Below are 25,294 nucleotides of genomic sequence, written 5' to 3'. Positions count from 1 at the left end.
AAATTTTTGGTCATTTGTGGCCTTTTGTGGCTCAGTGTCATACTTTGTTTTACAATGCTCCTGTGAAGAGTTTTATTACATTAAAGGTGCTATATAAATATAAATTATTGTATATGTTGCTCTCCCTCGAGCTTGCATTGAGGTGGTGGAACAGTTAATCAGGCTAACTCTTTCCCTCTCTTAGATTTCTCTCTCTGGGGATGGGCTATCCACTAACATCTATTACAAGCTCACTGATTCCCAGAACGACCTGGACTCTTCTTCTTCCCATCCTGTTTTCTGTAAAAACTCCATTACTTTATCCCAGTTGCTCCATCGCATCTGTTGCTGTGACGCCACCTCCATTTTCTCACCCCTCCACCATGGTAGACTTGACCAAGTCAATCGCATTTCCTGTATTTCTGCTTCATCTCCCTCAAACATCACAGGATCCATCTTCACCTTCCACTCCACAAGCCACCACATCACCTTCCACCTCCTCCAACATAACTCCATCTCCTTTCTCTGACTTCTCAAGGCTTTTGTTGCATTTGACCATCATTCCAATTTTGATTGACACATTCCAGAATCGCGCATGCATGTCCCGCGCATGCTCTCCAGTTCACAGAAGAAGGAGTGACGTTGTCCCCGGGAGGATGTCCTTGATGACGCGCTGGGGAATCCCCGGTGATGTGCGGTTGGCCAAATAGGCAAAGGAGCCGCGCGAGATGTTGCTGAGGTCGAGCTCGCGGCGATGGTTGGCCGTCCTCGCGGCACCGAGGAGCTGCTGGGTAACGGCCGCGCTCGCGACTGCAGCTCGCCATGTCTGTGCTCTGCCGAGTGGGGACTTCAGGCATAGCAGCGGCCTATCGGCGGCGGGACTGGTGGAATCGGCGCCCCTGGCGGTTCAACCTTATCTTAAATTGATGAGACTTGACAAACCCATCGGTAAATCAACCAGAATACCGGGGGGTGGGGGGAAGATGGTGTCTGTCCGACGGGATTAGCTGTCAATCAGGGACTCTGAGCTGACCTCAGCGAATGCCAGTTTGCAGCTCGCCGCTTGCAAATTTCTTGGGGAATCTCAATAATCGACCAGAGCAAGTGCACGTTTTGCCATACGGACAGAAAGTGCTGAAAATACTCAGTAGGTCTGGCGGCATCTATAAAGAGAGGAACGTTTCTGGTCAATGACCTTTCATCAGAACGATGAACCTTTCTCATGAAAGGTTACTGGCCTGAAAAGTTAACTTTGCTTCTCTCTCCACAGTTGCTACCTGACCTGCTGAGTATTTCCAGCACTTTTTGTTTTTATTTCAGATTTTCAGCATCTGCAGTATTTTGCCTTTATTTTATGTTAATTTTGCCAAGTTATTTGCAAATCCTTTAAGATCTATGGTGCAAGTGACATCCAATTTTATGAGCCCCTTGATCGGTTATTACCAATCGATAAGTTGCTGAGAATGTAAAAATTTGCAGTAATGGGCAAAGTAAAGGTTTTATAAGGTGGTGGATGTACACAGGTCAGTGAGCATTTAAAGATAAAGGACAGAGGATTAAATTTGGACACACAAACTTTCATCCAACTAGGTTTTCTGGTAATTTGATATTTTTGAATCATTGTAAGGCAACATTACAATTTTGGAATAAAAACAAGAAATGCTGGAAATACTCAGCAGCTCTGGCAACATCTGTGGAGAGAGAAGCAGAGTTAATGTTTCGGGTCAGTGACCCTTCTTGGGAACGGGCAAATGTTAGAAATGTCAAAGGTTGTAAGCAAGGAAAGCAAGGGTGGGGCAAGAGATACAAAGGAGAAGGTGTAGATTGGACAAGGCCACAGATTAGCTGACCAGAAGGTCACGGAGCAAAGGCAAACAATATGTTAATAGTGTGTTGAAAGACAAAGCATTAGTACAGATAGGGTGTTAATGGACTGAATATTGAACAGCAGCAAGTACAAACATGAAAAAAACAGTGGGTAAGCAAACTGAACAAACTAAGATGAAATAAAATAAACATACAAAAAAAATGTAAAAAAGAAAAAGTAACTAAAATAAAAGTAAAATGGGGGGCCTGTCATGCTCTGAAATTATTGAACTCAGTGTTCAGTACGGCAGGCTGTAGTGTGCCTAATCGGTAAATGAGATGCTGTTCCTCGAGTTTGCGATGATGTTCACTGGAACACTGCAGCAAACCCAGGATAGAGATGTGAGCATGAGAGCAGGGGGGAGTGTTGAAATGGCAAGCAACCGGAAGCTCAGGGTCCCGCTTGTGGACTGAGCGGAGATGTTCCGCAAAGCGATCACCCAGTCTGCGTTTGGTCTCACCAATGTAGAGGAGACCACACTGTGAGCAGCGAATACAGTATACTACATTGAAAGAAGTACAAGTAAATCGCTGCTTCAGCTGAAAGGAGTGTTTGGGGCCTGGGATAGTGAGGAGAGAGGAGGTAAATGGGCAGGTATTACACCTCCTGCGATTGCAGGGTAAGGTGCTATGGGAAGGGGACGAGGTGGTGGGGGTAATGGAGGAGTGGACCAGGGTGTTGCGGAGTGAACGATCCCTTCGGAATGCTGACAGGGGAAGGGAGGGGAAGATGCGTTTGGTAGTGGCATCATGCTGGAGGTGAAATTACAATTTTGGAGGTGTTTGACAATACAACCACTAGGTGGCGCTGTACTAGCACATGCGCAAATGTAGCCTCATCCACTTAAACATTACTGTGACGTTCAGGCAGCTGTCAGCATTAAAGATGGCGCAGCTCAATTTATCACAGAAAAGCAACTTCAACACATAGCAGCACACATTGGACATGTTTGATACACGGAGAATGTTGCGCTGTTTAAAGTCTTATCAGAAGGACAGCACCTCTGACAGTGCTGTACACCCTGTGTATTTCTGTGAGGTTTCAGTGCCATCCCGCTCTCTGGCAGCTCGCTCCCCACTCTTGCCCACCCCCCCCCCCCCCCCTGCCAATCCCTCCTCAGACGTTAGTTGTAGGCTGCGCCGCTTCCCTCCTCTCGGCCACTCACTCCTAAGTTGCCCCGTCACCCCTCGCGGCTCGATTGCTTCTTCGGGCAGAGTGAATGGCCGAGAGGAGAAAAGCGGCCTGTGGCCTAGAGCTGGCCTCTGGAGGGAAGTGGGGGGAAGTGAGGGGCCGGAGAGCCCTATAGGATATAGGTTAGTTGTGGGTGGAAAAGGACAAGGAGCAATCCAGATTAAAGATAATTAATTGGGGGAAGTCCAACTTCAATGGAGTGAGAACGGATCTGGCCCAAGCAAACTGGAATCAAAGATCGGAAGGCAAAACTGTAACTGAACAATGGGTTGCTTTTCAAGAGGAGATAGCTCGGGTACAGTTAAGGTACATTCCCACGAGGGGAGAAGGTAGGACAAACAAACCCAGAGCTCCCTGGATGGCAAAAAAGATAGAGTAAGATGAAGCAGAGAAAGGACGCATATGATAGATGTCAGATGGATAATACAATTGAAAACCAGGTTGAATATCGACGGTTCAGAGGGGAAGTGAAAAAACAAATGAGAAGCAAAGGAAGAGTATGAGCAGAGACTCACAGCTAACATAAAAGGGAATCTAAAAGTCTTCTATAAGCATATAAATAGTAAAAGGGTGGTAAAAGGAGGAGTGGGACCGATCAGGGACTAAGAAGAGGATTTACACATGGCAGCAGAGGGCAGGGCTGTGGTACTAAATGAGTACTTTGCATCCGCCTTTTCCAAGGAAGAAGTTGCTGCTTGAGTCATGGTGATAGAGGAGGTATTTGCGACACTGGATGGGCTAAAACTTGATAAAGAGGAGGTATTAGAAAGGCTGGCAGTACTTAAGTTGATAAGTTACCAGCACCGGATGAGATGCACCCAAGGATACTTGGGGAAGGAAGGGTGGAAATTGTGCAGGAATTGACCATAATGTTCCAATCCTCCTTAGATACAGGTGTGCTTCCAGAGGACTGGAGAATTGCAAATGTTAAACTCTTGTTCAAAAAAGGGTATAAGGGCTAGCCCAGCAACTACAGACTAGTCAGTTGAATCTCAGTGGTGGGAAAGCTTTTAGAAACAATAATTCGGGACAAAATAAATAGTCATTTGGACAAATGTGGATTAATTAAGGAAAGTCAGCACAAATTTAAGGGCAAGTCGTATTTAACTAACTTGCTTGAGTTTTATGATGAAGTAACAGGGTTATGTGGGTGAAGCGGATGATGCGGTATACATATTCCATTCATTTGATAAAGTGCCACATAACAGGGCTTGTAAGCAAAGATAGAGCCCATGGAATAAAAGGGACAGTAGCAGCGTAGAAACAAAATTGGCTGAATGACAGAAAACAGAGAGTAGTTGTGAATGGTTGTATTTCAGACTGGAGGAAGGTATACAGTGGGGTTCCTCGGGGGTTGGTGTTGCCATTCCTGCTTTTCTTGATATATATTAATGACCTAGACTTGGGTGTACAGGGCACAATTTCAAAATTTACAGATGACACAAAACTTGGAAGTATTGTGAACTGTGAGGAGGGTAGTGATAAACTTCAAGAGGACATAGACAGGCTGGTGGAATGGGTGGACAAGTGGCAGGTGAAATTTAATGCAGAAAAGTGTGAAGTGATTCATTTTGGTAGGAGGAGAGGCAATTATAAAATAAAGGATACAATTTTAAAGGGGGTGCAGAAGCAGAGGAACCGGGGGAATATGTGGACAAATCATTGAAGGTGGCAGGTTGAGAAAGCGGTAAATACAGTATACGGGATGTTGTACACTATTGATAGGGGCATAGAGTACAAAAACAAAGAAGTTATGTTAAACCAGTATAAAACACTGGTTCGGCCTCACCTGGAGTATTGTGCCCAGTTCTGGGCGCAACACTTTTAGAAGGATGTTAAGGCATCAGAGAGGGTGCAGAAAAGATTCATGGGAATGGCTCCAGGAATGAGGAACTTCAGTCATATGGATAAGTTGGAGAAACTGGGTCTGTTTTCCTTGGAGAAGAGATTAAGAGGAGATTTGATAGAGGTGTTCAAAATCATGAGGGGTTTTAGTTTTAGAGATACAGCACTGAAACAGGCCCTTCGGCCCACCGAGTCTGTGCCGACCATCAACCACCCATTTATACTAATCCTACACTAATCCCATATTCCTACCACATCCCCACCTGTCCCTATATTTCCCTACCACCTACCTATACTAGTGGCAATTTATAATGGCCAATTTACCTACCAACCTGCAAGTCTTTTGGCATGTGGGAGGAAACCGGAGCACCCGGAGAAAACCCACGCAGACACAGGGAGAACTTGCAAACTCCACACAGGCAGTACCCAGAATTGAACCCGGGTCGCTGGAGCTGTGAGGCTGCGGTGCTAACCACTGCGCCACTGTGCCGCCCGGGTCTGGACAGAGTCGATGTGAAGAAAGGGTTCCCATTGGCAGAAGGATCGGGAACCAGGGAACACCAATTTAAGGTGATTGGCAAAAGAAGCAACAGAGACATGAGGAAAAACGTTTTTACGCCTCAAGTGATTGCTGGAATGCACTGCCTGAGAGTGTGGTGGAGGCAGATTCAATCCAAGCCTTCAAAAGAAAACTGGATAATTAAGAGAAAACATTTGCAGGGCTATGGAGAAAAGGCAGGGGAATGGGGCTAGGTGAGTTGCTGTTGCAGAGAGCCTGCATGGACATGATGGGCCAAATGGCCATCTGTGCTGTAACCATTCTATGACTAATCACTATGGTTCTGTGATTTCTGCACTGCTAGTTTACCAGTTCATTTCTTACAAAGATGTGTGATTTGGTATAACATTTGAGATACTTTTGTTACTCATTTTTTCAATCTTAATGTGACAACAAGGTACTGGTGCACAGAAAGGTTTAATCTGTTACAATTTAATGTTTCAGGAACCTGGTTGTTGTATTTGCCTTGCACCTGGAGTATCAGTTTAGCAGCAGAACCAGGCTGTCTTCCAGATCTGTCCATGCTTGCACTTTTTGGAACTGGGGCATTACTGATGCGAGGAGCTGGGTGTACAATCAATGACATGTGGGACAAAGACATCGACAGAAAGGTAAGTTTCCCCACAGGAACATATTACTATGCCACCTATTTATTTATATAGAAGACGATGGTGTCTATTAACAAGGGTAATTTTCTTTTATGTATAGATTCCTCATTTTTGATACTTCATTCATTAACCTAGTAATTTTTCTATTTAAACTAACCAGTGTAAATATAGCCTCCTACGCTCTTTAAACATCTTGGCAATTGCCCTGACATTGTAAACAAACATCATCTTAAATTGTTTCCATGTCATATTATACTGAATAACCAATTTAAGAATATTGAACACTGGGGAATGAATTATGCATGCTTTGGAATACTGAAGGCTGAACCATAACTCCCAAAAATGGGTGGGTTGGGATTATGTCAGAGGGTAAAATGCAATCAAATCTGGAACAGAAACTGAACTAGCCTCATACCTGCCCGCTTCTGGTTTTAAGGGGAGTGGGATGAAGGGCATGCGACCAAGCTGCTCCTGAGATGCAGCTTGATCATTTAAATATTATGAGGCTGTGTGCCTTCATTTTAACAAGTTTTTATTTAACCGCAGGCAGCCAGGTTTCCCAAGCCTCGGGAAATTGGGCAGCTTTGAAGCAAGAGGGACTGAATCCATGAGGGAACTGCCTTTACAGTAGTGCTGTGGGTCAGGAGGAGCAACATCAATCACTTGCATTTATATAGCAGCTTTAACATCATAAAACATCTCAAGCACTTCACAGGAGCATTTTCAAGCAAAAGTTGATACCAAGCTACATAAGGAGATATTAGGGCAAATGACCAAAAGCTTGGTCAAAGAGGTAGGTTGTAAGTAATGTCTTAAAGGACAAAAGAGGTAGAGGTGCGGAGAGGTTTAGGGAGGAAATTCGAGAACTTGGAGCCTTGGCAGCTGAAGGCATGGCCACCAAGTGGCCAGAATTAGAAGAGTGCAGATATCTCCAAAGGTTGTGGGGCTGGAGGAGATAGGGAGGGCGAGACCATGGAGAGATGTGAAAACAAAGATGAGAATTTTAAAATTGAGATATTATTTAACTGGGAACCAATGCAGGTCAGTGAGCACAGGGGTGATGAATTAACGGGATTGGGTGTAAGTAAGGACACGGGCAGGAGAGCTTTAGACGACCTCAAGCTTATGGAGGTGTTACGACCGGGTGAGGAAGGGGTCTCAGGCTCCCCTTTTGCCCCTTTCCTGGTTTGGCCGTAACAGGGTTTATCTTTTTAAAAACACAGAGTTTTAGCTTGTCACCTAAGTGAGTCTTTGCTCACTGTTCTCTAATTGTAATTGCAAAGGAACAATCAGACAGGTTTCTTAGGTTTCAACAAGAAAGATGCAAGTTTATTAGCCTTACCACTGTAACTCAGTTAAAATTACTAAAATACGTGACGCAACCACGCTAGCATGCATATGGGATAAACACACACACAACTAGATACAGAGGGGAAGAAAGAATTAGGTGGGGGGGGGGGGACAGTTCAAGTAGAGTTGGCAATAAATGGAATTCAGTTACTGTCTTTTATCTTTGATGTAAAGCCCTTGGTTGAAGTTGAGATCTTGGTGTTCTCGCTGGGGCCCAGTGCACACTTTCAGATTTACTTCTCTGGTACTAGAAGGCCGAAGAGAGGTTTCATTTGTCATCTTGGTGGTAGCCTGTAAAGTTCTGTAGTCTTGACGCTTATGTTGGCACCATGGTTTTCCTGGGACTTTGCTGGAGAGGGAGACCTTCCTCCTTGGTTCTCAACTTGGAGTTTGTTCTCTTTCTGTGTGGCACAATTCAAAAAGCTCCCAATCTGGCCAACAGGTAAGTCATGTGACCATGTCTTTGTTTAAAACAGCATCTTCTGGGAGTGTTGTTGGATTTCAAAGCTCTCCAGACACACTCAGTGAGGTGTGGAGTTCTGGCTCTTACACAGACAAAGAATGTTGATTATCATGATTGCTCAGACCAGTCTTGTTAACTGAATCAGTGAACACTCCCATTGTCTCTCTATTCAACTGTCTCTCAGAATGCAAATGTGCAACCATGTTTTCAGCTGGTTAGCTCTGTTGGTTTTTTAAACAGGTTATATGCAATGTCCAGTAAAAAAGGTTCAAATAGTGTCCCTTATGCAAAATTAATGTGTTTCCATTTGGCAGGTGTGATTTCCGTCACAGAGGATAGAATATGGGAAGTCAGCCAGGGGTGTGTTGGAATGGTCAAGTGTAAATAGAGCTAACATAAGCATGGATGAGGGTTTCAGCAGCCAATGAGCAGATGCAGGGGCGGAGTCAGGCAATGTTGCCTCGTTAGAAATAAATGGTCTTAGTGATGGCACAGGCATGTGTTTGGAGTCTCATCTTGGCGTTAAATATGATACAAGGTTGCAAACAGTCTGGTGCAGCCTCAGACAGTTGCCTGTGAGAGGGATGGAGTCGGTGGCTAGGGAATGGAGTTTGAGGCGGGGACTAAAAATAACTGCTTTGGTCTTTTCAGTATTTATTTGGAAGAAATTTCTGCTCATTCAGTACTGGATATTGGACAAGCAGTCTGACAATTTAGAGACAATGGGACAGATCGAGAGAGGTGATGGTGAGGCCGAGCTCAGTGTTGTTAGCATATATATGTAAACGACACTGTTTTTGGATGATGCTGCCAAGTTGCAGCGCGTAGATGAGAAATGCAAGGGGAAATAAGGCTAGATCCTTGGAGGATACCGGAGGTAACGGTGCAGCATCGAGACGCGAAGCCATTGCAGGAGTGATTCCCCTAGCTCTAACAAGCTACCCAGTAACCCACCCCTGTGATCTGTCTGCTCCCGGAGCTATCATAGCACCACACCCTCCCCCCTCCATGATCTCTCACTTCCCCAAGACACCTACCTGCTCTCATAGACTTGGGCCATGTGAAGCAGGCTTCCCCACTGGAAGGGTCTTCAGCCTGTCAATCAGGCTGCCTGTTGGCAGGAACCGCACAGAAAAGCAGTTAAATTCTGTAGGACATTTTGGAAGTCCGTCTTTCCAGGTTTCCTGACCTCACAACAGCCTCCCCTGCCCCTGCATAGACCTCACTTCCAGGCCAAAATCCAGGAAAAAGTCTTTGTTAGGTGGGAGGACCTATGGGACTGTGCATTAGAATGTTGTGTGGAATCTACTATGAAATGAGGCACGACCACCTCCTTAAATTCTTCTCCCCGCACATTCACATCAGCGCCAAGTGCAAGGAGTTCATGGATCTCTTCAAAAATAACTTATGTTTACATAGCTCCTTTAATGTAGAAAAACACCCAGAGGCACTTCAAATAAAGACTTGCATTTATATAGGACTGCAATTGTTGACAATGCGATCGGTAGGTGGCGCTGTTTTGGCACATGCGCAAATCCAGCACGTGCCACGAAAATGTCACAGCTTGCGACTGTAGCAGCTGCCAGGACTAAAGATGGCGCTGCTCAAAGAATCACAGAGATGAAACCTAACAAACACGTGGCAGAAATACAATGGCCGGAGTGAGAGAGTGGAGCGGGGCGAGCAGCGCGGGGGGGACCAGTGGTAGCGGTGCCGGGGGGGTGGGTGAGAGAGAGAACGGTGGGGGGGGGGGGAGGGGGAGAGAGAACGGTGGGGGGGGGGAGGGGGAGAGAGAACGGGGGGGGGGGGGTGGGGGGAGAGAGAACGGGGGGGGAGAGAGGGAGGGGGGGAGAAAGAGGGAGGGGGGGAGAAGGGAGGGGTCAAGGAGGAGGGGGAGAGCTGGGGGAAGTGGGGGAGAGGGGGGAGGGGGGAGAGGGAGGAAGGGAGAGAGGTGGTGGGGGGAGCAGCGGAACGGAAGAGGAGTGCCTTTTTCTGTGCATGCGCCATAAACACAACAGCAAAAGACTTACTGGCCAGTCCCTGGACCCGGTGACACCAAGGTCTTCGCACGCTCACTCCCCGCGGCTCTCTACGGCCTCTCGCTTCCGGCCTCTCCATTCAGCCGTTCCTCCCAGCTGCGGATGCCCAATCCAGTTGCTTTCTCCCCTACCCAGTTGCTTTCTCTACTTCTCCACAGTACTTCAGCATTGCAACTGTCTGGTCCCTGCATTTTGCATGCTCCCTCTCCCCCACCCCTCCCCACTCTCCCCACCCCTCCCCCCTCTTCACCCACCCCTCCCTCCCCCTCTTCACCCACCCCTCCCTCCCTCCCCCTCTTCACCCACCCCTCCCTCTACCCCCCCTACCTCCACCCCTCCACCATAGTTGAATATCTGAAGCGCAGTTGCAAAGTCGGGGAAATAGCATGCAAAACAAAACCTCAACAATTCTGGGTTTAAATATTGAAAAGTTTTATTAAGTTCATTAAGTATCCGAGGAACTGCTGTGCATGGATACATGAGTGTTGTGTCCAGCATTCCCGTTAGACAGACAGGCCGAGTCTCTGCTATGCACAGCTAAAGAGATTGTTCCTGGAGAGCCTTCTGGTGAATGAACGCTTGGCTGTCTATTCCACTACTGTATTGTCCATGTGAAGAATGCAAAGTCATAAGAGTCTGAGCTCAGTCTATTCTTGGTGAATGTTCCCCAAGCGCATCCCAATGTGCATTCCCAATTCATCCATAAATGCAATGTTCCTTTCCACATCGTGATGAGCTCCGCAGCATGATCCAGTTGCCTTCGTTGCTTGAATGCTGACCTTAAGTCTCGAGGATTGTTTTCTCAACGGCATGTTTTACATGAAAAGAAGAAAAGCAAATCAGAGTCAGAGCTTGCCTCCCTCCATCCACTGAAATTACTGTTGCGCACACCTTTTTAAGTTCTGCAGTGAAGGCACCAATTGATAACGTCACCAATGAAGCACTTATTACCCACCTCAGATGCAGGAATCATCACATCCTTGCGTCATCTCCTGCACTGCCTCCTTTGCTTGAATGCCGTCCTTAAGTGTCAAGGATTGTTTTCTCAAGGGCACATTTTACATGAAAGGAAATAATGAAAGAACATCAGTGTCAGAGCTTCCCTCCCTCCAATGAAATTACTGTTGCGCATGCTTTATGCTCTGCAGTATAGGCCAATGAATCACTTAGTACCCACCTCAGCTGTAGGAGTCAGGATGATGTAACTGCCCCTATCTCGTGATGGTTCAATGCTGCTCTCAGGGAAAACATGAATGATGTGAGGGTGCTGGAAAAAGAAGCACATTTCTTTTGGACTATGAACATAAAGCAGGCCATTTAGCCCAGCTGTTCCCTGCTAATGGTTATGCTACTCGTGCGTCTTCCCATCCATTCCCATTTAATCCTGCCTACTACTATCAGCATCATCTTCCATTTCTTTCACTCTTATCTACCTTTGCCTTAAAGCAACATTGAGGATGGAGAATGGTGTGGCTGCACTCCCACCTCACCAGTTGTGTACGCAGCAAGAGCATTCACATTTGTGCTACCACTGGACACGGCATGCTTGTTTCTTTTAGTGCTCAGTCTCTTCTTGCTGAATGTTCCCCAAGTGCTTGACCCCTTTGGACGCCTTCTCTGCTTGACAGGCAGCAGCTGGCAATTGCAGAGTCTCACAAGGCTCTGCATGGTTGTTTCAAGGGCGGATGGGGAAACATGTGGCTGTGTGTCCACGTGCACTGCTCGGATGGGTGCAGGAACAGGTGGCTGTGTGTCCATGTGCACTGCTTGGATGGGTGCAGGAACAGGTGACTGTGTAACTGAACAGCAAGGAGAGGGTACCGCAGGTGGGGGAAGTGGAGCTTTGAACAGGCAGGCGTATGTATGGTCCATCAGATCATTAGGCCAGGGGGTGAAACGCTCAGGATCCATGGATTGTGGCACGCGACTGATGTCCAGCGCATGGCCACCTCCATTCGAAGGTGCTTCCGGGCAATTGTTGGGCAAATTAATTGGCTCCATCTCATCAGCCAGTCCTTGTGTTTATGGCGCATGCACAGAAAAAGGCACTCCCCTTCTGCTCCGCCCTCCCCCCCGACTTCCCTTCCCCCTCCCTCCCGACCTCCCTCCCTTCCCCCCCGTCCCTCCCTCCCTTCCCCCCCGTCCCTCCCTCCCTTCCCCCCCGTCCCTCCCTCCCTTCCCCCCCGTCCCTCCCTCCCTTCCCCCCCGTCCCTCCCTCCCTTCCCCCCCGTCCCTCCCTCCCTTCCTTCTTCCCTCCCTCCCTTCCTTCTTCCCTCCCTCCCTTCCTTCTTCCCTCCCTCCCTTCCTTCTTCCCTCCCTCCCTTCCTCCTTCCCTCCCTCCCTTCCTTCCCTCCCTCCTTTCCCCCCTCCCTTCCCTCCTTTCCCCCCTCCCTTCCCTCCTTTCCCCCCTCCCTTCCCTCCTTTCCCCCCTCCCTTCCCTCCTTTCCCCCCTCCTTTCCCCCCTCCTTTCCCCCCTCCTTTCCCCCCTCCTTTCCCCCCTCCTTTCCCCCCTCCTTTCCCCCCTCCTTTCCCCCCTCCTTTCCCCCCTCCTTTCCCCCCTCCTTTCCCCCCTCCTTTCCCCCCTCCTTTCCCCCCTCCTTTCCCCCCTCCTTTCCCCCCTCCTTTCCCCCCTCCTTTCCCCCCTCCTTTCACCCCTCCTTTCCCCCCTCCCTTCCCTCCTTTCCCCCCTCCTTTCCCCCCTCCTTTCCCCCCTCCTTTCCCCCCTCCTTTCCCCCCTCCTTTCCCCCCTCCTTTCCCCCCTCCTTTCCCCCCTCCTTTCCCCCCTCCTTTCCCCCCTCCTTTCCCCCCTCCTTTCCCCCCTCCTTTCCCCCCCTCCTTTCCCCCCCTCCTTTCCCCCCCTCCTTTCCCCCCCTCCTTTCCCCCCCCTCCTTTCCCCCCCCTCCTTTCCCCCCCCTCCTTTCCCCCCCCTCCTTTCCCCCCCTCCTTTCCCCCCCTCCTTTCCCCCCCCTCCTTTCCCCCCCTCCTTTCCCCCCCTCCTTTCCCCCCCTCCTTTCCCCCCCCTCCTTTCCCCCCCCTCCTTTCCCCCCCCTCCTTTCCCCCCCCTCCTTTCCCCCCCCTCCTTTCCCCCCCCTCCTTTCCCCCCCCTCCTTTCCCCCCCCTCCTTTCCCCCCCCTCCTTTCCCCCCCCTCCTTTCCCCCCCTCCCTTCCCCCCCTCCCTTCCCCCCCTCCTTTCCCCCCCTCCCTTTCCCCCCCCTCCCTTTCCCCCCCCTCCCTTTCCCCCCCCTCCCTTTCCCCCCCCTCCCTTTCCCCCCCCTCCCTTTCCCCCCCCTCCCTTTCCCCCCCCCTCCCTTTCCCCCCCCCTCCCTTTCCCCCCCCCTCCCTTTCCCCCCCCCTCCCTTTCCCCCCCCCTCCCTTTCCCCCCCCCTCCCTTTCCCCCCCCTCCCTTTCCCCCCCCTCCCTTTCCCCCCCCTCCCTTTCCCCCCCCTCCCTTTCCCCCCCCCTCCCTTTCCCCCCCCCTCCCTTTCCCCCCCCCTCCCTTTCCCCCCCCCTCCCTTTCCCCCCCCTCCCTTTCCCCCCCCCTCCCTTTCCTCCATGCGGTGCCCCAGACAATGTAAATATTTTCAGAGCAACTTACCTTGGAACAATCTCCTCTGTCTAATAAAAATGAGGCAAATGTCCAAAATGACTAAATAATTGAGATAAAATGCCCGACGAAACCTCTCCTCCTTCCATTTTCAAAAACACGCGCCGAAGCTTTCGGAAGATTGACGCACATGCGCACACGGTCTCAGGCCCTCTGCGCATGCGCTGCGGTCCGGATTGCCAGGACCAGTTTGCGCATGCGCAGAGGCAAACCTGACGTGTTCCCCGAGGAAGATGAATTTACGCGATGACGTCATCTGCGCATGCGCAAACTGGTCCTGGCAATCCGGACCGCAGCGCATGCGCAGAGGGCCTGAGACCATGTGCGCATGTGCGCACCGCGGCGCATCCTGATGACGTAGCGTTGTCATCAATCACTTTGTTTATATAGCACCTTTCACAACCACTGGACATTGTAAGGCACTTTATACCCAATGATATACATTTTTCTTTGAAGAATAGTGTCATGTACGTCGGAAGTGTGATGATACAACATTCGCAGAATAACTCTTAAGAGTTATGAAAAAATGGACTTTGTCTTTAAAAAGTGAACAATGGTCAAAAATGGCCACCAAAGTAAAAGCCTTTTGTGTATCCAACCAGTCTGACAAAGACAAAAGACAAATCTTCAAAGCCAAAAGGTGTTAATGAAACCCATCTCTTACACCTATCCTAAAAACATTTCAGAATTGACTGTCTTCTTCTAAAACAAAGGAGGTGTGAAGTAGCCACGTCGTAGGCCATTGTGCAGTCACCATGAGGAGAAGCCAGAGTGTCTCCTAACAGGAGGTGAGGTGTGACAGTTTTACCTTTTTAAAAAAAGACAGCCAGAGTGAGAGAGAGAGTGACCTGGAAGGTGAAGCCATTTGTAGCAGTTGACATTCCAGCAAGCCAGAAAGCACATGCCTTGCTGAAAAAAAGCAACATCGATATTATACAGCAGAGAGAGTTGGAATGATCCACCATCTTCAATGAACCTTTAATCAAGAGAGAAATCTACTATCATTTCAGGCCTGCAACCATCTAGAACTTGAGTCTAAAGAGAATTCAGCAGGTTTATCGTAACATTTCTCCCCCACTTTCATGCAGACCCCCACCTGCCAAGAATGAGGCACATTAATTTCGCTACATGGACATTAAATTTCAAATTGTTGCTGGGAAAAAGAGAAGGCCTGTTACAAGGGGTTGCCAGGCCCCTGGCTGGAAAGACATTTTTGCATATTAAGAGACTGTTTGTAGACAAAGGACCATTCCCTGACACACACAATCCATAAAGCCAGGTTGATCTTGCTTGTGGATTTTGGGAAGGAGGCAGAAGCGGGCTGTCCGGGGTTGCGGGACTATGAGGTTGGAAGCTGCAGAGTGAAGATCTCCAGAGGAGATGAGATCAGTGACAGTCCTGTGGACAGTAGCTTGATGTTCGGTGGTGGGGTCATGGTCCGGGGGAGGTAGGAAGAAGTGTCTGAGAGTTGGCGCTGAGCCTCTACAAGGTAGAGGTTGATACGCCAGACAACAACAGCACCACCCTTGTCTGCAGGTTTGATGACAATATCAGGGTTAGACCTGAGAGAACGGAGTGCGGAAATTTCAGAGGGGGACAGGTTAGAGTGAGTGAGGGGGGCAGAGAAATTGAGACGGCTGATGTCTCGTCGACAGTTTTCAAAGAAAAGATCCAGAGCGGGTAAGAGGCCAGGGGGAGGGTTCCAGGTAGAGGGAGAATGCTGGAGGTGGGTGAATGGTTCTGCTGGTCGGGGGGAAGGACTCCTGTTCAAAGAAATGAGCCCGGAGGTGGAGACGACGGAAGAAGAGATCAACGTCATGCCAAGCGCAAAATTCATTGAGGTGGGGGTGTAAGGGGATAAAACGGAGTCCTTTGCTGAGTACAGAACGTTCAGTGTCAGAGAGGGGAAAGTCAGAGGGTATGTGAATACACAGCAAGGGGTCAGATCAGAAGGGGTGGGGTCTGCAGTTGCTGCAGTCAGAGGGAAGTGAAGGGGAAGAAGGATCTGGAGGGGCATTAGTCCCCATCAGCTGCTGGAGCTTGTGTTCCTTAATGCCTGAAAGGAAGAGAAAAAGTTTTTTGTTAATGCGTCGGATAAGACGATGGGTGAAATGAAACTGCGGAGTAGAACAGCTTTGAGATAAGGTGGGGCGGTGCTTCTGGCTGGAGTGGTCCAGTGTGTTCCCTTGCTTTATTTGCCCTCCTCCCATTTATTGTATGTTCCCTCGCTTTATTTGCCCTCTCCAAATGCATTACGTCATACTTATCTGGATTGAACTCCATTTGCTACTTTTCTGCCCACTCAACCAAACCATTGATATCTTTCTGAAATCTACGGTTAACTGGGAAAAACGGAAATTTTGACTTTATGACAGTTCCTTAGGAATAATAAAATAACTGGGTTGTAACTTCTGGTAATATTTTCCTGCATTGGTGAGATGTCCCAGAGTTGGCTATTCAGATGCCACTCAATGTCTCTCCAGGTGAAATTAATAAACAGTCTGTGGTGTGTAGGCGTTAAAGGTAGTTTGTCTGCAGCAGGCCTCACACAGATCTTTCAGCAACAGGTTGTAGCGACAGGTCTATTTAAATTTTAAAGTAGCAGGCTAACAGTAGAAACTTCCTTGAGAATTCCAGAACTTACAAAACACAAAAGTCAACAGGACTTGCTCTCAGCAAAGGAGCCTTCTCCACAGAGCACAGCAACTGCAGAACTCACTCTTGAGGCAGGGATTCACGACTGGGGGCAATCGCAACCTGACACACCCAAAACACAGGCTTCTTTTCAGCAAAGCAGTGTTTCTCCACTGAGTGTAGCAAGTTCTCTTTTCTCTGGGTCTTTTCCTGTCTCTTCAGGCAGGTCAAAACCTCACCTTAGATGTAGCACTTTTCCCTTGAAATGCAGAGCTTATTTTCAGAGAGAATAGGTCTTTTTCTCTGGTCTATCAGCAAATCACCGCTCCAGCCAGTGCTAGCTGTTCTGTTTCCCTCTGCAGAATTAAAACTGAAGGTCTTTCCGCAGAAGTCATAAGACTGTCGTAAAATCTTCCTGTTGCTTGGATATAAATTGCCTTGCAACCTGCGCTTCAAACACCAAATGTCAACATTCAGTCACTGTTCATAGTCTTTTTTTTCAGTTTTAAAGGAACATAGACCTCCTAGTTTTAAAAAAAAAACCTCATGACAACAAGACTGAGAATTTTACAATTGAGGAGTTGCTTAACTGGGAGTGAGTGTAGCTCAGCGAGCACAGGAATGATGGGTAAATGAGACTTGGCGTGAATTGGGCCATGGGCAGCAGAGTTTTGGATGACCTCAAGTTTATGCAGGGTTGAATGTGTGGGACCAGCCAGAAGAGTGTTGGAATAGTAAAGCGTAGAGATAACAAAGGCATGGATGAGAGTTTCAGCAGCAGATGAGCTGAGGCAATGGCAGAGGTGAGCAATGTTTTGGAGGTGGAAAAAGATGGTCTTAGTGATGGCACGGAGATGTGTTTGGAAGCTCATCTTGGGGCCAAACATGACACAAAGGTTGTGAGCAGTTCGGTTCAGCCTCAAATGGTTGCCAGGGAGATGGATGAAATTGGTGGCTAGAGAACGAGAGAGTTTGTGGCAGAGACCAAAGACAATGGCTTTGGTCTTTCCAACATTTAGATTAGAGATACAGCACTGAAACAGGCCCTTCGGCCCACCGAGTCTGTGCCGAACATCAACCACCCATTTATACTAATCCTACACTAATCCCATATTCCTACCAAACATCCCCACCTGTCCCTATATTTCCCTACCACCTACCTATACTAGGGGCAATTTATAATGGCCAATTTACCTATCAACCTGCAAGTCTTTTGGCAGGAAACCGGAGCACCCGGAGAAAACCCACGCAGACACAGGGAGAACTTGCAAATTCCACACAGGCAGTACCCGGAATCGAACCCGGGTCCCTGGAGCTGTGAGGCTGCGGTGCTAACCACTGCGCCACTGTGCCGTTGGAAGAAATTTCTGCTCATCCAGTACCGGATGTCAGACAAGCAGTCTGGCAGTTTAGAGACTGGGAGGGGTCAAGAGAAGTGGTGAGTTAGAGCTGGGTGCTATCAGTGTACATGTGGAAACTGACACTGGTTTTGGATAATGTCACCAAGGGGCAGCATGTAGCTGAGAAATTGGAGGGGCCAAGGATAGATCCTTGGAGGACACCAGATGTAACATTGTGGGAGCAGGAAGAGAAGCTGTTGCAGGAAAGGTGGGCATGATTTGGGAGGTGACAACGCGTTCAAAGACGTTGAAGAGGAAAGGGAGGTTGGAGATGGGTTGGTAGTTTGCAAGGACGGAGGAGTCGAGGGTTGGTTTTATTTTGAGGGGTGATGACAGCAGATTTGAAGGAGGGGGTGGTACTTTGGTGGGAATACAGTTGAGGCAGTAGGAGCTGTGTCTCTTGGACAAGATGAGCTCAGAGAGGAGAGGAACTAGAGAAAGATGTGATTCAGTGCTAGGGCAGGGTGGAACCTTAGAGAAATTTTGGCCTGGTGGGCTAGGGAAAGGGAGGGAAATGGTGGAGGCAGCTGAATGGATGGTCTCAATCTTAGTGACAAGTAAGTCCAGGAGATCCTTGCACTTTCATTGGAGGAGAGGGTGCAGGAGACGGGGAGAGGGGTTTAAGAAGATGGTTTGCAGTAGAGAAAAGAAGCTGGGGACTATTTTTGCATTCTAGGCGATCCTGTAATAGTGAGCAGTTTTGGCAGATGAGAGCAGGACCCAATGGTGCTTTATGTGGTCCAGCCAGATCTGACTGTGAGTGTCTAAACCAGTTGTCCATTATATCCATTCAAGTCTGTGTCCCTTGGACTTAAGGGAGCAGATATGAGGGCCGTACCAAGGCGAATGGCCTGGGTGAGAGAGAGTAATGGTTTTACTGGAGACAAGGTGAGGGTATGATTGAGCAGATTGGTAGCTGCAGAAATGTTAGCTGAGATTTAATGAGGAGGTGGTATCCGCATCCACCAGCTGGAAAGTCAGGGAAGCCTTGGAAGCCGCAATACTATTTTGCATGGCTTAGGCAATTAATTGTCTGAGGTCGTGGCTTCCGCCCCTCTGAGGCAGGATGTCCCACCTTCAAGAGCTACCATCTGAGTACCAATGGGAGAGAGGGCTCCTCTGGAGATTGCAGCGAGAGTCATGACAAGAGTACCATGGGTGGCTCAGCTGTGCAGGGAGGGAGGAGAAAAGACAAGAGAGCAATAATGGTAGGGGATTCTATAGTTATGGGAACAGATAGGCGTTTCTGTGGTCGCAGGCGTGATTCCAGGCTGGTATGTTGCCTCCCTGGTGCAAGGGTCATGGATATCACCAAGCAGCTACAGAGCATTCTGAAGGGCGAGGGTGCACAGCCAGAGGTCGTGGTCCACATTGGTACCAATGATATAGGAGGAAAGAGGGATGAGGTCCTGCAGACTGAGTTTAGGGAGTTAGGAAAAAGATTAGCAAGCAGGACCTCAAAGGTAATAATCTCCGGATTACTCCCAAGGCCACGTGCTGGTGAGTGTAGAAATAGGAGAATACACCAGATGAATGCACGGCTGGAGAGATGGTGCAGGAGGGAGGCCTTCAGATTTCTGGGGCATTGGGACAGCTTCTGGGGAAGGTGGGACCTGTACAAGCCAGACGGTCTACACCTGAACAGGACTGGGAGAAACATCCTTGTAGGAAAGTTTGCTAGTGCTGTTGGGAATGGTTTAAACTAGATTGACAGGGGGATGGGAACCTGAGGGCAGTTTCAGATCGGACAATTTCAGGGCAGAGAACGGGAGGCAGAGAATTAGCAAGTGACTCTGAAAGACAGAAGAAGTAAAGGTTAACAAGTGTGCAGCACAGGAATTTGGCCGTGTTAAATGTAAGGAGCATAGTAAATAAAGCCGATGAGCTGAGGGCATGGATAGACACGTGGCAACACGATATCATTGCTATAATGGAAACTTGGCTTAAAGAGGGGCAAGAATGGCAGCTCGGCATCCCTGGATATATAGTTTTCAGGTGGGATAGAGAGGGGGATAAAAAAGGAGGGGGTGTAGCATTATTGGTTAAGGAATCAATGACCGCTGTGAGGAGGGATGATATGCTAAATGAATCATCAAATGAGGCCATATGGATTTAGCTCAAAAATAAAATAGGGGCAGCCACACTACTAGGAGTGTACTATAGATGCCCAAATAGCGAGAGGGAGATAGAAGAACAAATATGTAGGCAAATTTCTGAGTGCAAAAACTATAGGGCAATAATAGTTGGGGATTTCAACTGCCCTAATATCAACTGGGATACAAACAATGTGAAGGGCACAGAGGGCACAAAATTCTTGAACTACATTCAAGAGAACTTTTTTTAGCCAGCACGTAACAAGCCCAATGAGAGGGGGCGTGATTTTAGATTTAGTCTTCGGTAATTAAGCTGGGCAAGTGGATGAAGTAGCAGTGGGTGACCATTTTGGAGATAGTGACCATAGTACAGTTAGTTTTAGCATAATCGTGGAAAAGGACAAAGATAAAACAGGAGTAAAGTTCTAAATTGGGGGAAAGCAAATTTTACGAAACTGAGAGGTGATCTAGTAAAAGTAGACTGGATACAGCGACTTGAAGGAAAATCAGTGGTAAACCAGTGGGAGGCATTCAAAAGAGAGATTCTATAGGCACAGTGTAGGCATGTCCCCACAAAGATAAAGGGTGGTACGGCCAAATCTAGAGCCCCCTGGTTATCTAGAAGCATATAGGGTAAGTTAAAGCAGAAAAATAAAGCTTATGACAATCACAACAAACTTAATATTTTAGAGAACCTAGAGGAGTATAGAAAGTGCAGGGGTGAAATAAAAAAGGAAATTAGAAAAGCAAAGAGAGGACATGAAAAATTATTGGCAGGTAAAATCAAGGAAAACCCAAAGATGTTTTATCAGTACATTAAGAGCAAGAGGATAACGAAGGAAAGGGTAGGGCCTATCAGAGATGTACAGAGGAACTTACACATGGAATTAGAAGATGTGGGCAGGGTTCTTGATGAGTTTTTTGTCTCTGCCTTCACAAAGGAGAGGGATGACGCAGACATTGTAATAAAAGAGGAGGAATGTGAAATATCAGATACGATAAGCATAATAAGAGAGGAAGTGCTAGAGGGTCTGACATCTTTGGAAGTGGATAAATTACCAGAGCCAGATGGATTGCACCTCAGGTTGTTAAGGGAAGCCAGGGAGGAAATAGTGAATGCGTTGAGGATCATCTTCGAATCCTCAGTTGATACGGGTGAGGTGCCAGAGGATTGGAGGTCTGCAAAAGTACAATTGTTTAAAAAGGGTGCGAGGGATAGGCTAAATAATTATAGGCCGGTCAGTCTGACCTCAGTGATGGGTAAATTATTAAATTAATTCTGAGAGACAGGATAAACTGCCACTTTGAAAGGCATGGATAGTCAGCATGGATTTGTTAAGGGAAGGTCATGTCTTACTAACTTGATTGAGTCTTTTAAGGAAGTAACAAGGAGGATTGATGAGGGTAGTGCAGTGGATATTGTTTACATGGATTTTAGTAAGGCATTTGACAAGGTCCCGCATAACAGACTGGTCAGAAAAATGAAAGCTCATGGGATACAGGGGAATGTGACAGGTTGGGTCCAAAATTGGCTCCGTGACAGGAAACAAAGGGTAGTTGTTGATGGATTTTTTGTGAATGGAAAGTGATTTCCAGTGGTGTTCCACAGGGCTCAGTGTTGGGTCCCTTGCTGTTTGTCGTATGTGTTGATGATTTGGACTTAAATGTAATAGGCATGATTGGGAAGTTTGCTGATGACACAAAAATTGGCCGTGTAGTTGATAGTGAAGAGGATAACTGTAGACTCCAGAATTATATCAATGGTTTGGTTGAGTGGGCGGAAAAGTGGCAAATGGAATTCAATCCAGAAAAGTGTGTGGTAATGCATTTGGGGAGGGCAAACAAAACAAGGGAATACAGAATGAACGGGAGGATATCGAGAGGGGTAGAAGAAGTGAGAGACCTTGGAGTGCATGTCCACAGGTCCCTGAAGGGGGCAGGACAGGTAGAGTGGTGAAGAAGGCATATGGAATGCTTTCATTTATTGGCCAAGATATAGTATAGAAAAGCAGGGACGTAATGCTGGAACTGTATAAAACACTGGTTAGCCCACAGCTGGAGTATTGCATGCAGTTCTGGTCACCACATTACAGGAAGGACATAGTTGTTCTGGAGAGAGTATAGAGGAGATTTACAAGAATGTTGCCAGGGCTTGAAAGTTGCAGCTATACGAAAAGATTAGATAGGCTAGGGTTATTTTCTTTAGAACAGAGGAGGCTGAGGGGTGACTGAATAGAGGTGTACAAAATTATGAGGGGCCTAGAAGAGTAGACAGGAAGGACCTGTTTCCCCCTAGTGGAGAGGTCAGTTACCAGGGGGCACAGATTTAAGGTGATTGGGATAAGGATTAGAGGGGACATGAGGAAAACTTTTTTCACCCAGAGGGTGGTGGGTATCCGGAATTCGCTGCCAGGAATGGTGGTGGAGGCAGAAACCCTCAACTCATTTAAAAGATACCTGGACATGCACCTGAAGTGCTGTAACCTGCAGGGCTATGGACCAGGTGCTGAAAGGTGGAATTAGGTTGGGTGGCTAGTTTTTTCAGCTGACACAGACATGATGGGCTGAATGGCCTCCTGTGCTGTAATTTTTCTATGGTTCTATGGCTGGTAGCTCTTCAGTCCCAGCAGTGCCACTGAGAGCAGTGGCCACTGCTGGGACTGCAGCTGGCCCCGGACCCAGCCAGCAATGCAGACCAGAGAAGAATGTAAATGGGATCAAGGCTCACCTGGGCCTATCAGTCAAGCCCTGGCGAGGTGGGGGGAGGGGGTCTTCCAGCAGGGAGGACCCATGCGCTGTGGGGGCCGTCTGTGGGGTACACAAGGTGCCCAATCTGGAGGGGCCCCAGCCCCAGCCTGCAAAGAGCTCACCGGGTTTTACTGGGCAGCCTCCCCCGGTGGCAAAGTGCCCATCCGCTGCTGGTAAAATATCGGTGGTGCCGTGAAGGGTCCCTTAAGTGACCATTAATTGGTACAAGGGCAGGCAGGCTTAACCACCCCCCCCCCCACTCCACCTCCCTGCCACTGGTAAAATACCAGTGGAGGTGGGTAGGTGATGGACAAGGCACCCCCAACTATCCTACCTGATTTTATGCATCCCCTCGCAGCCCGGGGGAGTGTAAAATTCCAGCCATTATGATGACAGGAGGGCTAAAGGCTAGGCAGTTAGGATTTTGAAAGTGCAGTTGTAAGTGAGTCGGGAGAGAGTTTTTTCCAGGAGCGCACACAGAGTGAAGTAGCAGGGGGAAAAGGGGATTTGTGTGGAGAATGGTACAAGGAAGTGATCAGAGCTGGCCTTATCTGTGATTGATACAATGGGAGTCACAAGGCCATGAGATGACAAGGTCAAGGAGGTGGCTGTGATTGTGGGTAGCAGAGCTAATATGGTGGGAGAGTTTAAGGAAGGATAGGAGGGCAGTGAACTTTGAGGAGAGAAAACATCATGAGTTGATATGGAGTTTGAATTCACTAAAAATAAGAAGTCGCTTGGTGCAGAGGCTGAGGGAGGAAAGCAGTGAAGGTACCTTGGCAAGAAAACTTTTATGGTACTTGGGTGGGTGGTAGAGCAGAAGGATTTTAAATCTGAGGCAAGCGGGTGAAACAAGGTGAGATGCCCAGAGGAGGAGACAGTGAGAACATGTAAGGGAACAGACAGAAGGTGTGATTTTTGTCGTAAGAGCCACACCACCACTGTGATGGTCTGGGCGGAGCAAGTCGCAAAAGGTATAGCCAGGTGGGGAGGCTTCATTTCGAGAGGAAGATGGCATCAGCACCTCAGCCAGATTTTGGTTAAGGCCATGATGTTGATGACATCATCCACAACAAGCTCATGAATCGCATGGGCCTTGTTCACAGGTGAACTGACGTTCTGGAGGGAGATGCAAAATGGGGTGTTGATAGCTGATCCATTGGCAGAGTTCAGAGTCAGCACTGGGAGGGTTGAATTGGATGGGAAGGAGATTGGCAAGATTAGCCCACAGCGCAGTGGTTAGCACCGCAGCCTCACAGCTCAAGCGACCCAGGTTCAATTCTGGGTACTGCCTGTGTGGAGTTTGCAAGTTCTCCCTGTGTCTGCATGGGTTTTCTCCGGGTGCTCCGGTTTCCTCCCACAGCCAAAAAGACTTGCAGGTTGGTAGGTAAATTGGCCATTATAAATTGCCCCTAGTATAGGTAGGGAAATATAGGGACAGGTGGGATGTGGTAGGAATATGGGATTAGTATATAATGGGTGGTTAATGGTCGGCACAGACTTGGTGGGCCGAAGGGCCTGTTTCAGTGCTGTAACTCTTTATATATAAAAAAAGCAGGTATGCCGGGCAGTTAGGTTGGTGAGAGAATTGGATGAGGAAGTTGGGGCTGCTACTGGCAAGGGCACAGTCATGAGGATCCCAAGAGAGACACCGAGGGAAGCTATAGGCTTACCTAATAAGGAGTCAAGCCTGGGGAAGGGAGCAGGAAAGTAGGCAGGTCAAGGAGTACTGAAGGGTTGGGAGAAGGATATGGGAAGTCAGAATACCTGAGGGAAGAAATGAAAGGAGACATGAGAACAGGAGGGAGGGGTCTAGAGAGTAAACAGAGAAGTGTTTTTTTAAAAAAGGGGAGAAAAAAGTGGGAATAGAAGTGATGGGCTCAGTTCCGAAGCGGCAGCCAAAACGCTCACGTGAATGGATACACGGAAAACTCATGGGCCTGGTTAATTAGCAATTATTAGGATACATACATCCTGGTTGGAAACTGGCTGTAGAGAGGAGACAATAGGAAGGGGTCCAGAGTTAAAGACAGAGGTCCCATGGTGGGATAAAGTTGACATAGGTAGTGTAAGTCTGCACGGAGTATTGACAAACTGTTGTCCAAGTCTGGACATGGTGTGCTGGGTGTTTTAACGAGGTCCTTAAAGGAGAAAAAGAAGGTGGAGAAGTTTAGGGAGCAAATTCTAGAAATTGGGGCTTTGATGACTGATAGCACAGCTGCATATGGTGGGGTCAAGGGAGTGGGGTTACACAAGAAGCCAAAATTGGAGGAATGCATAGTTCTTAGAAGGTTGTGGGCTTGAGGAGGTTACAGAAATAGGGATTGGGCAAGGCCCTGATAGGTTTTGAACATGAGATTGAGAATTGAAAATTTTGAGGTGTTGGGGACCGAGAACCGGCGTAGGTCAGCGAGCATAGGGGTGATGGGTGAATGGGAGTTAGTATAGGTTAAGATATGGGCAGCAGAACTTTAGATGAATTTTAAAATTCCTATTCTTGTTTTCAAATCCCTCTGTAGCCCTGCCTCTCCCTATCTCTGTCACCTCCTCCAGCCCCCCACAACCCTTTGAGATCACTGTGTTCATTCATTTCTGGCTTCTTGCGCATCCTTGAATTTTAATCACTTCACCATTGGCAGTCTTGCCTTCAGCTGTACAGGTCCTAAGCTCTGGAATTGCCTCCGTAAACCTCTCCGCCTCTCTCCCTCTCTTCCCTCATTTAAGACACTCCTTAAAACCTATCTCTTTGACAGAGCTTTTGGCCATCTGCCCTAATATCACCTTTTGTAAGAACATAGGAACATAAGAAATAGGAGCAGGACTAGTCCATATAGCCCCTCAAGCCTGGTTTGCCATTCAGTATGATCATGGCTGATCTTCTGTCTCAACTCCCCTTTCCCGCCTGCTCCCTATA

The 25,294-nt window shown here is 48.1% G+C and overlaps 1 protein-coding gene across 2 annotated transcripts in view; it reads left to right on the top strand.

Moving 5' to 3' along the window:
- Nucleotides 1–627: 627 nt before the first annotated feature.
- coq2 (coenzyme Q2 4-hydroxybenzoate polyprenyltransferase) overlaps nt 628–25,294 on the top strand; it is a 73,452-nt gene continuing 48,785 nt past the window's right edge. The window contains exons 1-2 of one of the 2 annotated variants that reach the window (XM_068014212.1): nt 628–927; nt 5,886–6,052. In XM_068014212.1, coding sequence (XP_067870313.1) covers nt 708–927; nt 5,886–6,052 — 387 coding nt within the window. In that variant the 5' untranslated portion in view covers nt 628–707. The remainder of the gene's footprint in view (nt 928–5,885; nt 6,053–25,294) is intronic. The other variant, XM_068014164.1, reaches the window with a different exon arrangement.

This window comes from Heterodontus francisci, chromosome 1 (genome assembly GCF_036365525.1).
Source record: "Heterodontus francisci isolate sHetFra1 chromosome 1, sHetFra1.hap1, whole genome shotgun sequence".
Classification (NCBI taxonomy): Eukaryota; Metazoa; Chordata; class Chondrichthyes; order Heterodontiformes; family Heterodontidae; genus Heterodontus; species Heterodontus francisci.
This window is presented reverse-complemented; position numbering and strand designations above follow the sequence as displayed.